Source organism: Primulina tabacum, chromosome 7 (assembly GCF_025594145.1).
Source record: "Primulina tabacum isolate GXHZ01 chromosome 7, ASM2559414v2, whole genome shotgun sequence".
In the NCBI taxonomy this organism is placed as follows: domain Eukaryota; kingdom Viridiplantae; phylum Streptophyta; class Magnoliopsida; order Lamiales; family Gesneriaceae; genus Primulina; species Primulina tabacum.
This window is the reverse complement of record NC_134556.1, coordinates 12,646,248-12,667,872: the sequence shown is the minus strand read 5'-3', so window position 1 is coordinate 12,667,872 and position 21,625 is coordinate 12,646,248. Positions and strand designations below refer to the sequence as shown.

The following is a 21,625-nucleotide window of genomic DNA, read 5'->3' as shown; positions in this document are numbered from 1 at the left end:
GATTCGACGTTTATGAAATGAGATGGATAATGTTTTCAAGAAAATGAAATTGAGTCTATTAATTTTATGTTTTACAATGAAATTACATATATATATATCTTGTTGGTATTGATTCCATTTGCTGAGTTTTATACTCATTCCAGTTATGTTCATGTGATGCAGGAACAGGTAAAAAAGACTGATCATCCTTGAGTTGTCGAAGCGAGAGAAGGAAATATGCCAAACTTTGGAGATAGTGGTTGGAAGCTATTTTTGATATGTTAAGCTTTTGGTTATTTTGGGAAACATTGAAAACCTTGTTTTGGTATTTGAATTAGAAATATGTGTAGATACTATATTAAGTGTTATCTGATGAAAATGAAAATCTTTTCAATGTATTTTATTTGTTGCTTGAGACAGGTGGCATGTCCTATTTGTGGGGAGATGCTTCCCAAATGTTTTTTTACAATTAAACCTTTTCTCCAAATTATATTTTAAAGCTTCCGCACTAATTATGAATTTTAGTCACGAGTATTACATTTTCTATGAAAAATATTTTACTGTTAACATCCGAGGGCGCATGACGACGGAATTTATGACTCTCCGTCAAGGAGTACGACTGTGGCTGAATTTGTTAGGAGATTTGATATGGATTGTCACTTTGATTCCCTTATAGCTAGAGGTGTTGCTGAGAAATTATGGCACTTTATGGATGGCATTCGACCTACCATACACCATGATGTGGTGATGATGCAATCGGCGGATTATGCAGCTGAGACTGCTTGTGCATTCAAAGCTGAGCAAGCCCTGAAAGATATTGACTTTGAGATGCAGCGCAAGGGGCAGCAGCACCAGCAGAACTCTCAGCCAACTAAAAAGCAATTTATGGGACCTCCTAGAGCTCAAGTGCAGCAAAAGCCCCAATGGCAAGTGAAGAAGCGGGTGCAACCAAAGCCACCAAAACTTGGAGCGGCAAAACCTGTAGATAGGCCACTGTGCAAAGAGTGCAATCGCTTACATTTTGGAAAGTGCATGTGTAGAACCCGTAAATCAGACTACGTATAAGCCATGCATAATTTCTAGTATTTAAATTAAAATGATTTTTATTGCATGAGGGTTTAAATTTTTTTTCTTTAAATTTAATTCTTTTGTGCAGTAGTTTAATTGTTACCTTTTCAGCTAATTTAGTGAGGCCAGACTGGAGTTGGAGTAATGAGATAAATTTAACATTAAGAAAACAGTCCCAGAATTTATTTAAGACAAATAATAGGTTAATTTAATATAAAAGAATTTTTAGGGAATTATTTAAGTAATTTGAGGCAAGTAGTAAATAATTTCAATAACTAATTTATTAACTCACAAACTTATTTAATGTGTAGATAAAACTCCAATTACTTAATGGGTAACTAATTTATTTGCCATTTCGTGCCCCTAATTGCGAGTGATGCTGGAGCAAAGTGGAGGCATTTTCTAGATGGTCTGCGGCCGATCTTGCGCCGTGATGTTAGGGTGGCTGGCCCTACTACTTATGATGTTGCCGTCTCCAGATCTCTACCTGCAGAGCAGGATCAGCAGGATATAGAGAGAGACCGCCAGTGCAAGCGTCCAGTCCAGATGCCACACCGTCCTCCTCCTCAGGAGCAGCATCAGACAAGAGGCCTTTCCATGGCCCACCCAAGAACAGAGGACAGCGGCAGCAGCAGCAGGGACGTGCAGTCCCAAGGACCTTTGAGCACCCAGTCTATCCTAAGTGCACATGCCGCCATCCTGGAGCATGTATGTATGGTTCAGGGAAGTGTTATAAGTGTGGTAGTCCAGACCACTTGCTGCAGCAGTGCCCTCGTGGAAGTCTGCCTACCCAAGGCAGAGTCTTTGCTCTCCATGCAGCAGAGACGAACCCAGACACCATGCTCATGATAGGTATCTTACAGATTTAAGTTTATATTTGAATTTAGACGTTTCTGGAAATCTGTGTTAGAATTTTGAACTTAGAATTGTATTAGGATTGCATGCTCTAATCAGGGTTATTTTCGGGAATTAGGTTAAAAAAACTTTGACCTTCGCCTGTTTATAAGTTAGTTCTAGTAATTATTGGGTTCAGCTTGATGTTCCAACCTTTCAAGGAGAATTTTTGTATCCGGTTCCGCTACAAAAGCCTTGATAGATTCAGGGGCTACTCACTCGTTTATTTCGGAGGTCTTTGCTAACTTCCTCAAGGTCAAGACCGTTGGGTTAGATGTGGCGTATTCAGTAGTACTGCCTTCTGGAGAGGAGATGACAGCTACCAATGTGATCCGAGACACAGACCTCGAGCTTCATGGCAATCTTTTTTATGCGGATTTTATCGTACTGCCGATGCCAGAGTTTGACATCATTCTAGGGATGGACTGGCTATTGCGGAACAGAGTTCTGATTGACTTCCAGCAGAGATCAGTTCTAGTCCGACCGCCTGGGATGACGCAGTTCTTATTCGAACCAGACAGGTACTTTCCTTTACCGCGCATATACATTGCTTACAGGCTAGGAAGCTTATGCGTAGAGGGTGTCGGGCGTTTTTAGTGACTTGTGTATCCGTTCCCGAGGCGCCCAGTCAGTCAGCCTCAGATGTTCCGATTGTTAGAGATTTTCTAGACGTTTTTCCTGAAGACGTCTCCGGTATGCCACCCGAGAGAGAGGTGGAGTTTTCGATTGTGCTTATGCAAGGTACGGTACCGATCTCAAAAGCACCGTACCGACTAGCACTGACAGAGATGGCAGAACTCAAGAAGCAGATTCAGGAACTTCTTGACAAGGAGTTCATTCGCCCGAGTTTTTCACCATGGGGCACGCCAGTCTTATTTGTGGAGAAAAAAGATGGTTCTATGAGGCTCTGTATTGATTACCGAGAGTTGAACAGGGTTACAGTGAAGAACAAGTACACACTTCCGCGGATTGAGGACTTATTTGATCAGTTGCAGGGAGCTTTGGTATTTTCCAAGATTGATCTGCGTTATGGTTATCACCAGTTGAGGGTGAAAGATGCTGATGTTTCCAAGACTGCTTTTAGGACTCGTTATGGCCACTACGAGTTCCTTGTAATGCCGTTCGGTTTGACGAATGCGCCACCGATTTTCATGGATCTCATGAATTGCGTATTTAAGCCGTATCTTGACCAGTTTTTGATAGTGTTCATAGATGACATTCTCGTCTACTCGAAGAATCATGAGGATCACAGCAGACATCTGACCGCAGTTTTGTAGACCCTACAGAAGCATAAGTTATTCGCCAAGTTCAGTAAGTGCGAGTTCTGGTTAGAGATGATGGCATTCTTAGGCCACATCGTTTCTAGCAGCGGTATTGAGGTAGACCCAGCGAAAGTTGCAGCAGTCAGAGATTGGGTTGTGCCGCAGAATGCATCAGAGATCCGTAGTTTCCTTGGGCTAGCAAGATACTATCGGAAGTTTATTCAGAGATTCCTCTCTATCGCAGTTCCACTCACATCATTGATCAAGAAGAATGTTAAATTTTTGTGGAGCGAGGAGTGTCAGAAGAGCTTCGATACTTTGAAGCAAGCTCTTATCTTAGCACCAGTTTTGACTATGTCGTCAGGGTCCAGAGAGTTTGTTCTGTATACCGATGCTTCGAAGCTCGATCTAGGCGCAGTATTGATGCAGCAAGGGAAGGTGATAGCGTATGCTTCTCGTCAGATGAAAATCCATGAGAAGTATTACCCTATCCATGATCTAGAGTTGACAGCCGTGGTTTTTGCCTTGAAGATTTGGAGGCATTATTTGTACGAAGAGAAGTGCCAGATCTTTACCGACCATAAGAGCCTCAAGTACTTCTTTACGCAGAAAGAGCTGAATATGCGTCAGAGGCGTTGGTTGGAGTTAGTGAAGGATTACGACTGTGACATTAGCTACCACCCGGGCAAAGCTAATGTAGTTGCGGATGCATTGAGCAGGAAGATCGCAGTGATGGCTCATTTGACGATTCAGAGACCTGTTCAGTCTGAGATGTAGAGGTTTGATCTAGAGACTTATCCTCGAGGTAGAGTTCTCCGTCTATCTACTTTGACGATTCAGTCTTCTATTCTAGACCGTGTTCGCAGTGGGCAGTCAGCAGATGAGCAGTTGGAAAAGTGGAAGTAGAGAGATGAGGCCAAGGGCAGTGTCTTTTATACAGTCAGCAACGGTATTGTGAGATACCGAGACAGAATGTGGGTTCCTAGCAGTGGTTCTACTCGAGCAGATATTTTATCAGAGGCCCATAAGTCACCGTACTCTATTCATCCTGGGAGTACGAAAATGTACAAAGATCTGCAGTTGTTGTATTGGTGGCCTGGGATGAAGAAAGACATCAGACGTTTTGTGTCCGAGTGTTTGACATGTCAGCTTGTGAAGGCGGAGCATCAGAGACCAGCAGGTATGCTCAAGCCTCTTCCTTTCTCGAGTGGAAGTGGGAGAATGTCACGATGGACTTCGTGGTGTGCCGAAGTCATTTAGAGGATCAAATGCTATCTGGGTGATCGTTGATCGTCTAATCAAATCAGCGCACTTCTTGCCTATCAAGACGACTTTCACCATGATTCAGTATGCAGAGTTGTATATCCGAGAGATAGTCAGACTTCATGGTGTTCCAGTTTCTATAGTGTCTGACAGATATCCTAGATTTACTTCCTCATTTTGGAAGAGTTTGCATTCGACTATGGGTACGAAGTTGTTGTTTAGCACAGCTTTCCACCCTCAGACAGATGGGAAGTCAGAGCGAGTTATTCAGATTTTGGAGGATCTTCTCCGTGCTTGTGTTATGGATTTCTCTGGGAGTTGGGAGTCGAATTTGCCATTAGTAGAGTTCACCTATAACAACAATTTCCAGTCGTCTATAGGTATGGCTCCGTTTGAAGCACTGTATGGTCGTAAGTGTAGATCTCCTATTCATTGGGATGAAGTAGGGGAAAGAGCAGAATTGGGTCCGGAGATTAATCAGCAGGCTGCCGATGTAGTAGTCAAGATCTGTGATAGGATGAGGACTGCTCAGAGACGACAGAAGAGCTATGCGGATCAGAGGAGGAGAGATCTAGAGTTTGCCGTTGGCAACTATGTTTTCATGAAGGTAGCACCTATGAAAGGTGTCATGCGATTTGGGAAGAAAGGGAAGCTTAGTGCGAGATTCATCGGACCATTCGAGATCCTCGACAGGGTTGGGACGTTAGCTTATCGTTGTTGCGTATTTTCACTACCGCAAGTATACGTTGTCAAGTTTTAGTGCTGGTTGAGTACAGATATCGATCCCACGAAGAGTAATTATTTAAAATTGTATATTAATTACCATGACTGACATAGCTCAATTTTATTTAGACAAATTAAATGTTTGGTTTATGATCAATTCAAATAAAATAACAAATCCTGTAACTCTAGCACGCAGTAGAAATTCACCGAGTAAATAAATCTAGAGATATGATTTCGTCTGGTTTCCCCTATGCTAAATCAAAATTAACTAACATGTTATTTAATTGCATCGTGTTTACTAACCAATAACTAACAATAATTTTTATTCCCTTTTTCAAGTGATAACTAGAACTGTATTACCCATTACCGATTTTAATATGTCTATACAAAATCAAGTAACACGTAATAAATGCAACCAAGGTTCTCTTATGGATTCGCCAAAGTTATACGTCTTTTGCACGTTATAAACATCTGACGATGCGATTTCACCTGTCCTAATTTTGATCACCTCTCTCGAGTGTTAGATCTCAATTATTAGATCAGTCGAATTATGGCCAGTAATTCAAAAGCATTAATGACAAGAAATCACAAATAAACACGATGAATTAATTCATGAAAGTTCAAAACGTAAATAACATAGGATCAACCAAGACTAGATCAATCTCTAGAAAATAGAATTAGTTCATACTCGAATTTAAATCAAAACAAAACCTGTTTGTAATCATTAAAAACGTAAAAGTAAGAAACCGAATTAAGAACGTGTTGGCGAGAGATGAAAGTGCGTCTCCGTGTCCGGATCCAACGTCTTTTATCTCTGTTCTTCGCGTCCTGTGCTCCGTGCGCTCTCACATTTTCTCCTCTTCTCGAATGATATGACGATTGTGCCAAGAAAATTCAGAACCCCTAAAAAAAACACGCCGAGACCTATTTAATTCTGAAAATTCGCGCCGCGCGCATATGCGCGGGTCCTTCTGTGCGTGCCTTCTTCTTGCGCGCATATGCGCGCCCTGAGCGGCGCATATGCGCGCTGCTCACTGGTCTCGCCTGTCTCTCTCTCGCGCATATGCGCTACTGTAGTCCACTCGCTTCGGGGCATTGCTCGCACTTCTTCTCCTAGGCGCCATTTTAGCTCGTTTTCACACACATGTTGTAGCTGCACCTAGATTCCTGCATTTACACCAAAAAACAACAAAAGCGCGTAATTCTGCCCCAGAAAACTAACAATCTGTATGAATTATAAGGACAATTTAAGTGCACAAAGTGCACTTATCAAATCCCCCAAACTTAAACTTTTGCTAGTCCCTTGCAAAATAAAATAAATAAAACATTAGCTAGACTCGGACTAAACACATCCTAAAGAAAGTAACTAAACGAACAAGAATTTTGGAATAAAGGGTAACCACTCGCCTCAGAGATTACAGTTTCCATGATATTGAATCAAACACATGCAACATTACTCACAGTTCACGTGCGTGTGTGTTCTGCTATTCTCGTTTACCCACTCCAAATGCCAAGATAAGTTCATAACTTTTCATCTCATAAAATTTTGGACTCCTCGACACACATGTAATTAGAAAAATCATTGAGACACACATGTATCTTCACAAATCAACAGGACTTATAGGGTAACATTTGGCTAAACAAAGTGGTATTATGAAGAGTGAAGACAACAATTAACCAAATAAAATCGATTATCATGAGATGCGCACATGTAGACAATAAAATTTTGTGTTTATCGACGGTATTTTTCAAGTGTCCATAGGCTTAACTTTGACAACTCTTCTCCACTAGTATATTGGGTACGTGTGACTCGATTAATAGGTCTTTTAAGCTTATAACGTTAGGCTACGGCTAATGGCTACAAATGAAGATAGGGAATCAAAAGTGAGAGAAAACAAACCAGTTTTTTTTTCAACATGTGTCTCCTTCCCGTTTGTTTCACTTCCACTTGCCTTGCCACAACATATTCACCATTTTGTCCTCTTTTTCACATCACATGTCATACTCTTTTACTCTTTATTCAACTTTTTATTTCCCCCCTTTTTTTTTCAACATCTCTTCTTTTTTTTTTTATAGACATTTCTTTCTTTCTTTTCATCTTTTCATCTTTTTCTTTTCGATGATATTCTTTTATGCACACAAGGGAGAAGAACTTTTGTAGTGATACACAGGTTCCTTTTTTCTCAGTTTTCGGTAGGTACTAGTGTATATGCTCAAAAAATGGTAGTTGACATAGGAGTTTAGAATTGATACGAATGAGGGCTTTTGTGTGCCTTGGCACACTCCATTCGATTTTCATTAAGCTCAAACATGGGACACTAGGGTGTAAATGATGTTATGGGTAGTCTTGAAAGGCTCAAACGTTCCAAGAATCGCCTAAATCATCCCTAAGTCACACAATACCCGTATCTCGCCTCAAAGAGTGCCAAACCAAGTTCTAGACTCCTTTCAATTTACCAATCAACAAACACAGACATATCATGTTTTCGGGTATTCAAACAGAACAAATCACACATCTCATTCTCATTTAGGCTCAAAGGGCTAACAAATGACAACTTTTTCAAGGAAAAACAGGCCCAACATAAATCAAAGACTGCCTGAATCATTTTTGTGTTAGTGAACATGTAACTCAACAACAAGTAATCAACATGCAGGTTTTGGAGTCCATTCATACAATTCAAATCACAAACCACATGAACACTCTCTTGACATCGGGTGTATCAACAATCATAGCAATTGTGAATTAATGTGTAAACGGTTAGGTTAAGATAGCATGCATTCGGATTTGTAATCAAGGAACAACATGAATTTTGGGTCAACTCTCCTCATTGTTTGATTATCACCTTAATTCCACAATTCTAAAAAAATTAACGACTGCGAAAAACATAAAGACTAAATTAAATATATATATATATATATATTAAAATTAAATAAACATCAAAGCATTTAAATAAAATAAACATCAAAGCATCAAATCGAATCAAATCAAAAAAATCAAATCAACCCCCCCAAACTTAAAACATGCATTGCCCTCAATGTATAAACAAGAAAGAATGGGACAATCGTACCTCCCACGACAAGCGTCAGTGCTCGCCGTCATCATCATCAAGATCTTCATCCATGTGCTGGGGTGGGGCCTGTGGAGGAGGTCCTGGATACTGTGGTGGCCAGGCAGGTGGCTGGGGAAACATAGGATCCTCTGGACCTATAGGCGGGAACCGCATAGCAAGAACGGATGTGAAGTCCATCATGTATCCCATGAAATGGTCCGTGCGGTGCTGAAGCGAATCCAGCACCTGGCGCTGCTCAACTAGTAACCTCCTCTGCTCGCCCATCTCTGTCTGAAGTCTGTGAAGTCGGTCTCCCCTGCGCTGTCGGGCTCCCTCAGGTGGTGGTGGTGGTGGAAGCTGTGCCTGTGGGCAGGTCCTCGTCATCTGGATCATCGGGGGGCCTATAGGAAGCAATGATGGGAGCCTTCGGCTTAAGCACTGGCTCATCAGGCGACCAGGAGATGCCGGCCTGTCTGCATAGTTCGGTAACAATGTGAGGGCATGGAAGGGCGACCGTGGCTAATCCTGTGCCGGCTCTCTTGATCGATCCATATATCATTCTTCCCAAGTTAACAGATTTGCCCATCAAAATAGCAAAGACAAGCGCAACTTTGTCTTTGGTTACATCGTGGTAATGCAAGGATGGGAGAACCCGAGCGAACACGAACGATGTCCACGCACTTGCATTAGGGTTCATCTCGGATTTTTTCAGCGAGATTGGACCACTCGAGCTCATTTTCCATACGGCGCATGCCTGACACACGGTCCTAATGACCTCTGAATAATCAACCCCATCTTCTAAGAATTCACTGTACTCGTCTTCTTCGAGGCTTGGCATCTGATAGATCATATTTATCGTCTGAGAATCAAATGATACCAATTTACCTCGCACCAGTACTTTTGACTCGTCATGCCGTATCCGCAGATTGGCATAGAACTCTATCACAACAGAAATCACAGCATCTAGAGGAGGTTGAGCAAATTCAACCCATTGTCTTCTTTCCAGTTCACGCTTAATAATACCACGTATTGTTGATAAATTAAATCCCCTCTCTGGGATGATAGACCGAGTCATCGAGCTCTTATACACCTGTTGGGCCTCCTCATTCCAGAATCGGTGAGAATCGAAGCTTGAAGAGGAAGAGGCACCCTTTTTTGACCTCTTTTTCGGCGCCATATCAACTCAATAATCCAATATCACAATCAACACCGACTAAATTTAACAATTGAAGAGCCAAAAAAAAAAAATCTGGTAATCACACCCCAATGTAGGTAACGATTATAATTTCACCAAACCACTTAATCCGGTTAGCAATACGATATATGCCCCAATCACAAACTGATTTAGAACAAAACGAAGTACCCACGTCACAATAACAGAAGTTCCTCTAAAAATCGCACACCGATTCTCAACTATTCTCAAGATTTGAGAAAATTTCGAAATAAAGCCTTTAACTTCACGAGAGAGTTACCAGAAATCGGAGTGTTGGTGGAAAATTTGCTGTTGTGAAGGCGGTGGTCGGCTTTCGGTAGTGGGAGGCAGCGGCGTGGGTTTCTGAGGAAGAGCGGTGGCGGCGTGGAGTGCTGAAGGAGGGGAGGTGCTGTGATGTGTGAGGGAGAGTGGGTTTCTGAATTCTGAAGTCGCGATCTCCTTTTTTTTCCCTTAAACTGAGTCGCGCGCATACGCGCGCCATGAAGTGGCGCATATGCGCGTCTGCTACTGGCCGGCATGCTGGAATGTGGCGCATATGCGCGCGAGTATTGGCGCATATGCGCCGACCTCTCTGTAAGTTTCGCGCATGTGCGCTCCAGGATTGGCGCATATGCGCCGACCTCTCTGTAAGTTTCGCGCATGTGCGCGCCAGGATTGGCGCATATGCGCTGATCCCTCTGCCAATATCGCGCATGTGCGCGGATATTCGTCGCGCATGTGCGCGGGGCACACTGTCCATAACCTTCTCGATTTTTTTTTTTTTTAATTCATGAATAAATAACCTGCAAAAAAAAAAAAAGATTCAAATTCATACTTGAATAGAGATGATTAAAATTAATAAACTAAAGAATTGAAATAAAATAATAAAGGCAAAACGAATGCAAAAATAAATAAATATGGGTTGCCTCCCACACAGCGCTTGGTTTAACGTCATCAGCCTGACTTTCTCCTGTCTACTTTGGTTCTCCAAGTGGGATGTTGTCCATAGTTCGCACTTCATTTCCAAAGTAATGCTTGACCCTTTGACCATTGACTTTAAATGTCTGCCCATTGGTGCACTTTAACTCAATTGCACCATGTGGATACACTGTTTCTACTGTGAACGGTCCAGACCATCGTGATTTTAACTTACCAGGAAACAACCTCAGTCGAGAATTGAATAATAACACCTGTTGCCCTGGTTCGAAATCTCGTCGAAGAATCTGCTTGTCGTGCCATCTCTTTGTCCTTTCTTTGTATATCTTTGCATTTTCGTATGCATCATTCCTGAATTCCTCCATCTCACTCAGCTGCAGCAGTCTTTGCTCGCCAGATGCTCCCATATCAAAATTTAGCTTTTTGACAGCCCAAAATGCTTTGTGCTCCAGTTCCAAAGGTAGATGGCAAGCTTTCCCAAAGACCAACCTATAAGGCGACATCCCGATAAGTGTCTTGTATGCAGTCTTGTACGCCCATAATGCATCATCTAGCTTGATCGCCCAATCCTTCCGGTTTGTCTTCACTGTTTTTTCTAATATTTGCTTAATCTCCTGGTTGGATACCTCTGCTTGCCCATTAGCTTGCGGATGGTATGTCAGTGTCACCCTGTGCTTCACATCATACTTAGCCAACAGTGAGTTAAAAATTTTGTTACAGAAATGCGTACCTTCATCACTGATAATGGCTCTAGGCGTTCCAAATCTTGTGAAAATGTTCCTGTGGACAAACTTAACAACAACTCGAGCATCATTAGTACTGGTGGCAATGGCTTCCACCCATTTGGACACATAATCAACAGCAAGTAAAATGTAAGATTGACCAAAAGAGGATGAGAATGGACCCATAAAGTCAATACCCCAGACATCACAGAGTTCCACCTCCAAAATATTTGTTAGTGGTAATTCATGTCGTCTAGAAATATTGCCAACTCTTTGGTATTTATCACATTACTTAACTAACGTATAACTATCCTTAAACAGATTAGGCCAATAAAAACCTGACTGTAATACTTTAGCTGTTGTTCTAGATGCTCCAAAGTGTCCACCGTAGGGTGAGGAATGACACTGCTCTAGAATCGTACCCGCTTCTTCCTCTGCTACACATCGTCTAATTATCTGATCAGCGCATCTCTTGAACAAGAAGGGATCGTCCCACAGATAAAACTTGGCATCATGAAGAAATTTCTTCTTTTGGTGATAAGTTAAATCTGAAGGTAATTCCCCTGCAGCCAGAAAATTAGCTATATCTACAAACCAAGGATGTGTAACATTTACCTTGAAGAGTTGTTCGTCTGGGAACGACTCATTGATAACTCCACCTTCAGTTCTTTCTTCCAGCTCTAGTCGTGACAGGTGATCAGCCACCTGGTTCTCACAACCTTTCTTGTCTTTGACTTCAAAGTCAAATTCTTGTAGTAGGAGTATCCATCATATCAACCTGGGCTTGACATCCTTTTTGGCAAACAAGTAGCGAAGAGCTGCATGGTCAGTGAAAACAGTTACCTTGGTGCCAATGAGATATGTTCTGAACTTGTCGAATGCAAACACCACTGCTAGCATTCTTTCTCAGTAGTTGTGTAATTCTGTTGGGCTGCATTGAGTGTACGACTTGCATAGTAGATAGCTTTGAACATCTTGTCTCGTCTTTGTCCCAATGCTGCTCCCACAGCATAGTCGCTAGCATTGCACATGAGCTCAAAGGGCTCCTTCCAATCAGGCACTATCATGATGGGTGCGGAAATAAGTGCTGCCTTGATCCTGTTAAACGCGTGCAAACAATCATCGTCAAAAATAAATGTAGAATCTTTCTCTAATAAATTACATAAAGGTCTAGTAATTTTAGAGAAATCTTTAATATAACGACGATAGAACCCGGCATGTCCCAAGAAACTTCTGATCCCTTTTACATTCCTCAGCGGTGGGAGATTTTCGATTGCCACCACTTTGGCTATGTCCACTTCTATCCCTCTAGCCGAAATTTTGTGCCCAAGCACAATACCTTTTGGGACCATGAAATGACATTTTTCCCAATTCAGCACTTGATTCTTTGCCTGACATCTCTGCAAAACAAGCGTTAGATTCTGCAAACAATGATCAAAATATGAACCAAACACAGAGATATCATCCATAAAAACTTCCATTATTTCCTCGACCATGTCAGAAAATATGGCGATCATACACATCTGAAAAGTAGCAGGTGCATTGCAGAGACCAAATGGCATTCTCCTGAAAGCAAATGTACCGTAGGGGCAAGTGAAGGTAGTCTTCTCCTGATCCTCCGGTGCTATGACAATCTGATTATAACCTGAATAACCATCTAGAAAGCAATAATAATGATAACCACCTACTCTATCAAGCATCTGGTCAATAAAGGGAAGGGGGAAGTGATCTTTCCTAGTCGCATCATTCAATTTCCTGTAGTCTATACACACTCGCCAACCAGTCACTGGACGAGTTGAAATCAATTCGTTATTCTCATTTCTTACTACAGTTATACCTCGCTTTTTAGGCACTACTTGTACTGGTGAAACCTAAGAACTGTCAGATATGGCATAAATAACACCAGCATTTAACAATTTTAATACCTCAGCCCTCACAACTTCTTTCATGGCTAGATTAAGCCTCCTCTGATGATCAACATAGGGGGAATAGGACTCTTGCATCAATATTTTATGCATACAAACAATAGGGCTAATCCCCTTTATATCAACAATTGTCCATCCCAAAGCAGACTTTAATTCTCGCAACACCCTCAACAACCTATCCCTCTCAAGTAATGTTTAATGGACTTAAATGTGTTTGAGACATTTAAATAAAAGTCCATGGGCCTTGTAATTGTTACAAGCCCAAGTCAAAAGGCATGCAAGGGAGATGAAAGGTTGGGAGACAACTTTTTCAATGTCCAAGGCATGACATGCATTTGGGACACCACAACCCTTTTCCAAAACCAAGAAAAGTCTCCCTTCTCTCCATTGGACCATGTTGGACGAAATTTTTTCCAATATTCTCTCCATTTTGGCTTCTTCAATTGTTGAGGAAACAATACACTTCTCAAAGAAAAATGCTCTAATTTTTCTAGTGCAAAATTAGAGTTGTTCTAGCTAGTTGGTGGTGGGCTTAATATTTGAGCAAGGTGGGATCAAAGGGAAGCTTGAAGATTGTCTTGCCATTCAAGAGCTAAGGTGTTTACACCTTAGTTGGAGCCATCATCAACCTTTTAAGATTGATAGGTACATTTCTATAAACACCCTATATATGACATTTTGGTGTTTTTGTATTTGCTACACATCTAGTATGAGGTGTTCGAATTTTTCATCTTGAAAAACAAATTTTGAAACTTCCGTTGCGCATTTGAACACCTAAAACCGATCCCCTTTCATTCACCGCTTACCTTCGGGTATGGATATCCTATGTGTATGTAGTATGAAATCTCTGATCAGAGTATGGTGGTAATTATGAAAGAGGTTTCACAGATTACACCATCGATGCAACTACAACATGACACATAGTATCGATTCATTGACAACTCTCGATATACCAATAGTTGTCGAATCGGTCGGGATATATGAGTTGAAGAGACCGTACTGTACGCTAACCATAATTGAATGGTTCTTGCAGGCACTATCATTTGATACCTACGGAATCATGTAAGCGATGCTACTAGGCGTTTAACATGATTGGTTGGATAGTATCAGACTTGAGTTCTGACGTTTTTGTTATCAAGGAGTTGATAAGAAAGAATGGAGCAATTGGGGTATGCTCATATAAGGAAATGTTTAGTCCGAATCACATAGAGATGTGAACCCACGGCTAGTTGTATCAATGAACCATTGAGGGCCACACAAGTACTAGCTTTCTAGATCCCGTTGAGAAGTTAAAATAGTTCAATGTGTTGAACGTCTTATAAATGAGTTTATAAGTGTAAGAAAAAAATAGAAGTATGACTTCTATGAGAGAAATGTAACTTTTAATTTGTGGAAGTGTTTCTAAATTAAAAGTTGGCCAAATAAATAATGTATTTGAAAATTGTGATTTTCATAAACATTATTATGGACTAAATTAAATTAATTCAAGTGTTGAATTAATTAAACACTAGTGGGCCTAGTAGAGTCCAAATAATTAAATTAATTCAAGTGTTGAATTAATTAAATCATATTGGGTCTTGTAGAGCCCAATAGTAAAATAATTATTCAACTAGTGGGCTTGAGTAAATTCAAGTAATGTTTAATTAGTCTCAAATTTGTTTGAGATAATTAAAATTAAGTCCATTGGTTTTTAATTGTTAAAAACCAAATAAGATTTGCATGCATGGGACGTGAAAGGTTGGGAGACAACTTTTTGTATCTCCAAAGCTTTGCATGCTAAAAGGTGTTTTAGCTTTTCCCACAACCAAGACAAGTCATCTCTCCCTCATTCTAGACAATGAAATGGCCGAAATTTTGGGATTCCATTCTCTCAATTTTTTCTCTCATTTTTCTTTTTCAAGAGTTGAGGAAAGAAATAACTTCTAAAAGAAAAATCCTCCTATTTTTCAAGTGCAAAATATGAGGGGATCTACCTAGTTGGTGGTGGGCCTACTTTTGAAGGAAGGAAGCTTGTAGATTGTCTTGCCTTTGAAGAGCCAAGTTTTTTACAACTTGGTTGGAGCAAACTTGGGCTTGTATAATTTCTTAACACCCTATGTATGACAAAGGTGTTTTTGTATTTGCTACACATCTAGTATGAGTTGTTCGTATTTTTCATCTTGAAAAACAAATTATGAAACTTCTGTTGCGCATTCGGGCACCTAAAATCGATCTCTTTCAAGTGGTATCATGAGCTATGGATACTATTTTGTGTAGCTTATACAAGATATTATATTGAGGTCGATTTCTAACCGCATGAGATGATTTGTTGCAACGATTCAAGGCCGGATTTGGGGCGGCTTTTGGGCAGTAAGTTGCTGCCCATTTCGGGCAGCTTGGGCTGCCCAAAACGGGCAGCAAGGGCAGCCCCTTGGGCTGCCCGAACAGCTCCTTGATTTAAAAAAAAATGTTTTTGGTAAGTTGGCCGGAATCCAGCGACGGAGCTCCGGCGATGGAGCTCCGGCGACGGTGATGACGACTAGGGTTTTCAAAAGGTGTTTTGAAATATCAAAGTGTCATGGGCCTTGAGTGTTTGGGCCATTGGATGGCTAACATATTTGTGAATTTTAAATGGGCCAAAATGTTTTTGGTGAAAAATGATTTTTTGGGCCCTTAAGTTTAAATTTACAAAAGTTGCAAATATTTTCTCATAAAATAAATAATTGAAGTAGGACTTTAGTTATTTATATTAAATGGTGATTTACAAGAAATTCGATTATAAATAAATTAATTAGAATGTAGACAAAGGTGTTTGTATACTTTGTTAATTTAGTTTATAATCGTGGCGGTTAGTGATTGGATCAAGATATATAATATTGGATCAATTAATTATTGTGATAATTAATTGATGGTGTGTGATATGTGATATTATGCATGAACGATGATCAAAAGCCCAAGCTCAATTTGCTAGGTGTATGCTAGGATATTTTGTGTTGAATGATTGTAATAATTATCAAATTTAAAGTGGGCTTGGTTTATGGTCCGTTCCCACCCCATGAAATGTATCCCTATTTGCCATGGATATTTATTTGTAAATATTAGTATAGTGGATGATCAAGATTGGAAGATGGTGGCCTTGATGATTATGAAGATCGAAGACATGTAAATATTGGAAGCTTATGTAATAGTTGCATTTGCATCCCATGCATTTCCCTAGGATTGGACCTAGGCCCGTGTTTAGCTCACACGGGCCATTAGTGTTGGGGCGATTGATCATCCTTGTTTGTTTACTTTTTATAATATATGCATGATATGTTATAAATAATGAGTATGTGCGTTATTATTATGATAATAACAAAATTGCATGAATCCGGCAAACATACGATCAAACATGGCGAGCTTTTAAATAAAATTAATAATGAGACCTTTCAAAATTATAAATTTGTTTATAATTTCCATGTCTTCCATCGAAAATGGGTGCATGATGAACGCTACCCGTGCTCGGGGCTCGGCTCATATTATTGGGGGGGCCCTGGGTGCCGGAAATCTGTGACATCCATTGACATGGTGATGTGAACTACGTGGAACTCCCATGATTTCGGCTCATATTATTGGGGGAACTCATGGCGACCGTCCATTAAGGTTCAACATCGATGGATAAGGCTTGACACCTGAAGATGAACGACGTCATATTATTGGGTCCTAATCAAACGTGAGACAAAAGTTTACGTAGAGGGTTGCATTGGAATGCAATCGGAAACTACCTTTTAGGAATTGTCATTGGCTGATATTATTCGGGATCATGATTCGTTAATTGGACCTTGCGTACCTACTGAGGAAAGGAGTTTCCCGTTTTCACTAGAGGGTAGTGAAAGATGTCAAAACAGTAAGAGTAAACATTTATAAATTAAAATTCCATACTTTATATCTTACTAAATATTTTAAAATAGTCATTAACATTTATCTGTTATACTTTTCAGTACAATTTTTGACAATGTCTTCGATTCGCAATCCGCTATTTGCAATACTCGACAAACACATATTAACTGGACCTAACTACCTCAATTAGCTAAGAAACCTAAAAATTGTCTTGAATTCAGAAAGAATAGCATATACACTGACTGAGTCAACCTCTGTTGAGGCTCCGACTGACTGCACTCCTGAGGAATTGCAAACTTACAAGGAATGGTGTGACCATGACTTGAAAGCCAGGTGTTATATGCAGGCTTCTATGAATGATGAGCTGCAGAGGCGTTTTGAGGATGCAAAGAGTGCTGCTGACATTCATTTGCATCTCAAGGAGCTGTTTGGTGAGCAAACACGGCCTCTTAGGCATGCTACCGTCAAGGAGCTGATCACTTTGCGCATGCGAGATGGGGCCTCGGTCCATGAGCATGGCATGAAGTTGATTGGGCTCGTGGACAAGCTCGTTGGCATGGATCTGATGTTGCTTTCGGAGTTGACCACCGACGTGTTGCTCTTATCGCTGCCTAGCTCATTTGATCCTTTTGTGGTGAACTTCAACATGAACAAGATGGAGCCGACCCTTGAGGAGTTGGTGAACATGCTTGTGACCTTGAGTCCACTATCAAGAAGAGAAGCTGGTTCTTTATGTGGGTTCTTCATCTGGTACGAAGATTGATCCACATGGGAAGGGAAAGAAGCGTTCTTTCCAACGTCCCAAGAAGAACGTGTCCTTGTTGAGGCAATCTCTGAATCCCGTCGTGGCAGCCACACCAGTTAAGGCTGACAAGACTAGTGATGTTTGTCATCACTGCAAGATGCCTGGACATTGGAGGCGTAATTGCAAAGAATATCTTGCTCAGAAAAGTTCTGAAAATGGTATGTTCTACATTGAAGTAAACATTTCAATTAACTCTACTTCTTGGGTATTGGATACCGGTTGTGGCTCACATCTCTGTAATGAGTTACATGTGATGGGAAGAAGTAGGAAGCTTAGGGAAGGTGTGACCTTCTTGAGGATGGGCAATGGAGCAAGAGTTGCTGCCAAGGCTGTTGAAGATGTTTACTTATTGTAGAACAATAGTTTTAAGTTAATTTATGAGATGTTTTGTTTGTACATAAATTGATAAAAACATTGTTTTCATTTCTATGCTAGATAAAGATGGATATTCTTGTTTATTTAGCAAAGGTGTTTGCAACATTTACAAGAATGAATGTTTAATTGGTACTGGAGAACTTGAAAACGATCTATATAACTTAAAATTGAAAGATATTCCACTAAATGTCCATTCAAAGGCAGACACCATATGAGATATGGATGGGTAAGCCTTCCAAATATTCTTATCTTAGAATATGGGGGTGCCCTGATTATGTGAAGCAGGTAAAGGGAGATAAATTGGATAGTCGATCCATTTTATGTTACTTTGTGGGATATCCAAAGAATTCGGTTGGATACTACTTCAATCATCCCCAAGAAACAAAGGTGTTTGTTTCTAGAAATGCAACCTTTTTGGAAAAGAAATTTCTATTGGATAGAAAAGGGGAGATGATAGAACTCGAAGATGTTCGAGAGACACCCACAATTATAGAACCCACACTCGAAGAGCCAAGAGAGGAGATACAAGCTCCTAGAAGATCCGAGATAGTCCCGAGACCACCTATGAGGTATGGTTTGCTTCTTGAAGAGGGCCGTGATGAGCCTAACCATGGATGTGATCCAAGGACCTTCAAGGAAGCGTTATCTGATGCCGATTCATCCAAGTGGCTTGAATCAATGGAATTTGAGATGAATTCCATGCATTCGAACGAAGTGTGGAATCTCGTGGATCCACCTGAGGGAATTGTTCCCATAGGGTGTAAATGGATTTACAAGAGGAAACTTGGGTCGGATGGGAAGGTATTGACCTTCAAGGCGCGATTGGTGGCAAAAGGATATAATCAAAGACAAGGAGTTGACTTTGAGGAAACCTTTTCTTCAGTTGCAATGTTCAAGTCCATAAGGATATTGCTAGCCATAGCTGCATGGTATGACTTTGAGATATGGCAGATGGATGTCAAGACAGTCTTTCTAATGGGGATATTAAGGAAGAGATTTACAAGTCTCAACCTGAAGGTTTTACATCTTTTGGAAGTGAGCATATGGTATTCAAACTTCATAGATCTATTTATGGTCTAAAGCAGGCATCTAGGAGTTGGAACCTAAGATTCGATAGTACAATCAAAGAGTTTGGTTTTACTAAGAATCCTGAGGAACCCTGTGTGTATAAGAAGGTCAGTGGGAGTGCTGTGACATTCCTGGTGTTGTATGTTGATGACATTCTACTCATTGGGAATGATGTAGGAATGTTGCAATCAAAATAAGATATGGTTAGCGAGTAAGTTCTCGATGCAGGACTTGGGTGAAGAATCTTTTGTATTGGGATACAGATCTATAGAGATAGATCGAAAAGATTGCTTGGTCTCACCCAGTCCACATACATTCATACAATCGTGAAGCGGTTCTCGATGGATGAGTCCAAGAGAGGACATCTACCAATGTGTCATGGCGTGTCCCTATCCAAGTCTATGTCTCCCAAGACTGATGCAGAGATAGCGGCGATGACAAGCATTCCTTATGCATCCGGAATTGGTAGCATCATGTATGGGATGATATCTGCACGTCCTGACGTGGCTTTCGCACTAAGTGTAGTGAGTAGATATCAATCGAACCCTGGTCTTCCACATTGGAAAGCTGTGAAAGACATCCTCAAGTATTTGAGAAGGACCAATAAGTTGTTCTTGGTCTATGGGGTGGGGAACAGAAATTGGAAGGCTATACCGACTCTAGCTTCCAAAGTGATATCGATGACTCGAAGTCAACCTCTAGATTCATATTCATGCTCAATGGTGCTGCTGTCTCTTGGAAGAATTCCAAGCAAGACATTACAGCGGATTCCACCACTGAGGCCGAATATATTGCTGCATCAGATGCAGCAAAGGAGGCTGTTTGGATAAAGAATTTCGTCCAAGAGTTGGACGTCATTCCTAATAGAGTTTCTCCTGTCTCGGTGTTGTGTGACAACACGGGAGCTATAGCTCAAGCAAAGGAGCCAAGGTCTCATCAGAAGTCCAAACATGTATTGAGAAAGTACCACATCCTCCGAGAGATTGTGGAAAGAGGAGATGTCTCGATGACAAAGTCGGCTGCGCAGATAATGTTGCTGATCCACTAACTAAGCCTTTACCTGGACCATTATTCGAGATGCATCGCGAATCAATGGGTTTGAAGCATATGGGTAGTTGGCTCTAGTGCAAGTGGGAGATTATTAGATTAGGTGCCCGTCGAGCCAAGTGTTGGCCCGAGTGTTCACAATGAACTCTATGTATAAACAATCTTTATTTTAATAATATTGAAATTATTATTGGCACATCTTTATCTGAATACCCATCCTAATTGCATAGATAAAGCCCTTGAATATATAAATAGTAGAAAGAATATGAGATGCTCATATGATGAGTATCATGAAACTCATATTTGGAATACTGTATATTCTAAACAGTTCCTAGTCGATTCAGCCGCTGCTAAGAAGGATATAGGCCGCTCGAGTTCGAGACTAGTATCTGCGATGTGAGTACCATGTTTAATTCGTAGGGGACATTGTGATGTCCGAGCATGCAGATATGTGCTCCTGGTAGAGTGCACTGAACAACCATCCATAAAGGACTTTCCAAGTGGTTCTCAGTTATCGAGTGGAAACGTCCTAGTTTATGGTTGTACACCATTAGTCCTTATGACCCGGGACAACATTGAGACTCTATGTGCTAGCATTGCACTTTGACAAGTTTACCGACTCTCAAGGGGTCATCAGGTGGCAAGGTTGGGTGTTTTGTCGAAACATATAGGAGTCGATGCATTGTATTCGGGGATTCACCGCTTACCTACGGGTATGGATATCCTATGTGTATGTAGTATGAAATCTCTGATCAGAATATGGTGGTAATTATGAAAGGGGTTTCATAGATTACACCATCGATGCAACTACAACATGACACATAGTATCGATTCATTGACAACTCTCGATATACCAATAGTTGTCGAATCGGTCGGGATATATGAGTTGAAGAGAACGTACTGTACGTTAACCATAATTGAATGGTTCTTGCAAGCACTATCATTTGATACCTAGGGAATCATGTAAGCGATGCTGCTAGGCGTTTAACATGATTGGTTGGGTAATATCAGACTTGAGTTCTGACGTTCTTGTTATCAAGGAGTTGATAAAAAAGAATGGAGCAATTGGGGTATGCTCATATAAGGACATGTTTAGTCCGAATCACATAGAGATGTGAACCCACGGCTAGTTGTATCAATGAACCATTGAGGGCCACACAAGTACTAGCTTTCTAGATCCCGTTGAGAAGTTAAAATAGTTCAATGTGTTTGAAAGGCTTATAATGAGTTTATAAGTGTAAGAAAAAAATAGAAGTATGACTTCTATGAGAGAAATGTAACTTTCATTTGTGGAAGTATTCTTAAATTAAAAGTTGGCCAAATAAATAATGTATTTGAAAATTGTGATTTTCATAAACATTATTATGGACTAAATTAAATTAATTCAAGCGTTGAATTAATTAAACACTAGTGGGCCTAGTAGAGTCCAAATAATTAAATTAATTCAAGTGTTGAATT

General features: G+C 40.6%; 1 protein-coding gene across 1 annotated transcript; it reads right to left on the bottom strand.

The window, feature by feature from the left end:
• Nucleotides 1-10,405: 10,405 nt before the first annotated feature.
• Nucleotides 10,406-13,038, bottom strand: LOC142550573 (uncharacterized). The gene is made up of 6 exons (XM_075659648.1): nt 13,015-13,038; nt 12,565-12,723; nt 12,302-12,489; nt 12,039-12,187; nt 11,391-11,676; nt 10,406-11,147 (listed from the first exon to the last, which is right to left on the bottom strand). The coding sequence occupies exons 1-6, from the start codon at nt 13,036-13,038 to the stop codon at nt 10,406-10,408; spliced, it is 1,548 nt and encodes a 515-aa protein (XP_075515763.1).
• Between the last annotated feature and the right edge of the window lie 8,587 nt (nt 13,039-21,625).

Coding starts and splice junctions, on each gene's coding strand:
- LOC142550573 (XM_075659648.1), bottom strand. CDS start 13,038: ATGAAAGAAGTTGTGAGGGCTGAG. Junction 12,490..12,564: donor TGGTCGAGGAAATAATGGAA/GTTTTTATGGAT, acceptor CTTGTTTTGCAG/AGATGTCAGGCAAAGAATCA. Junction 11,677..12,038: donor CAAAGCTATCTACTATGCAA/GTCGTACACTCA, acceptor CTTGGTTTGTAG/ATATAGCTAATTTTCTGGCT.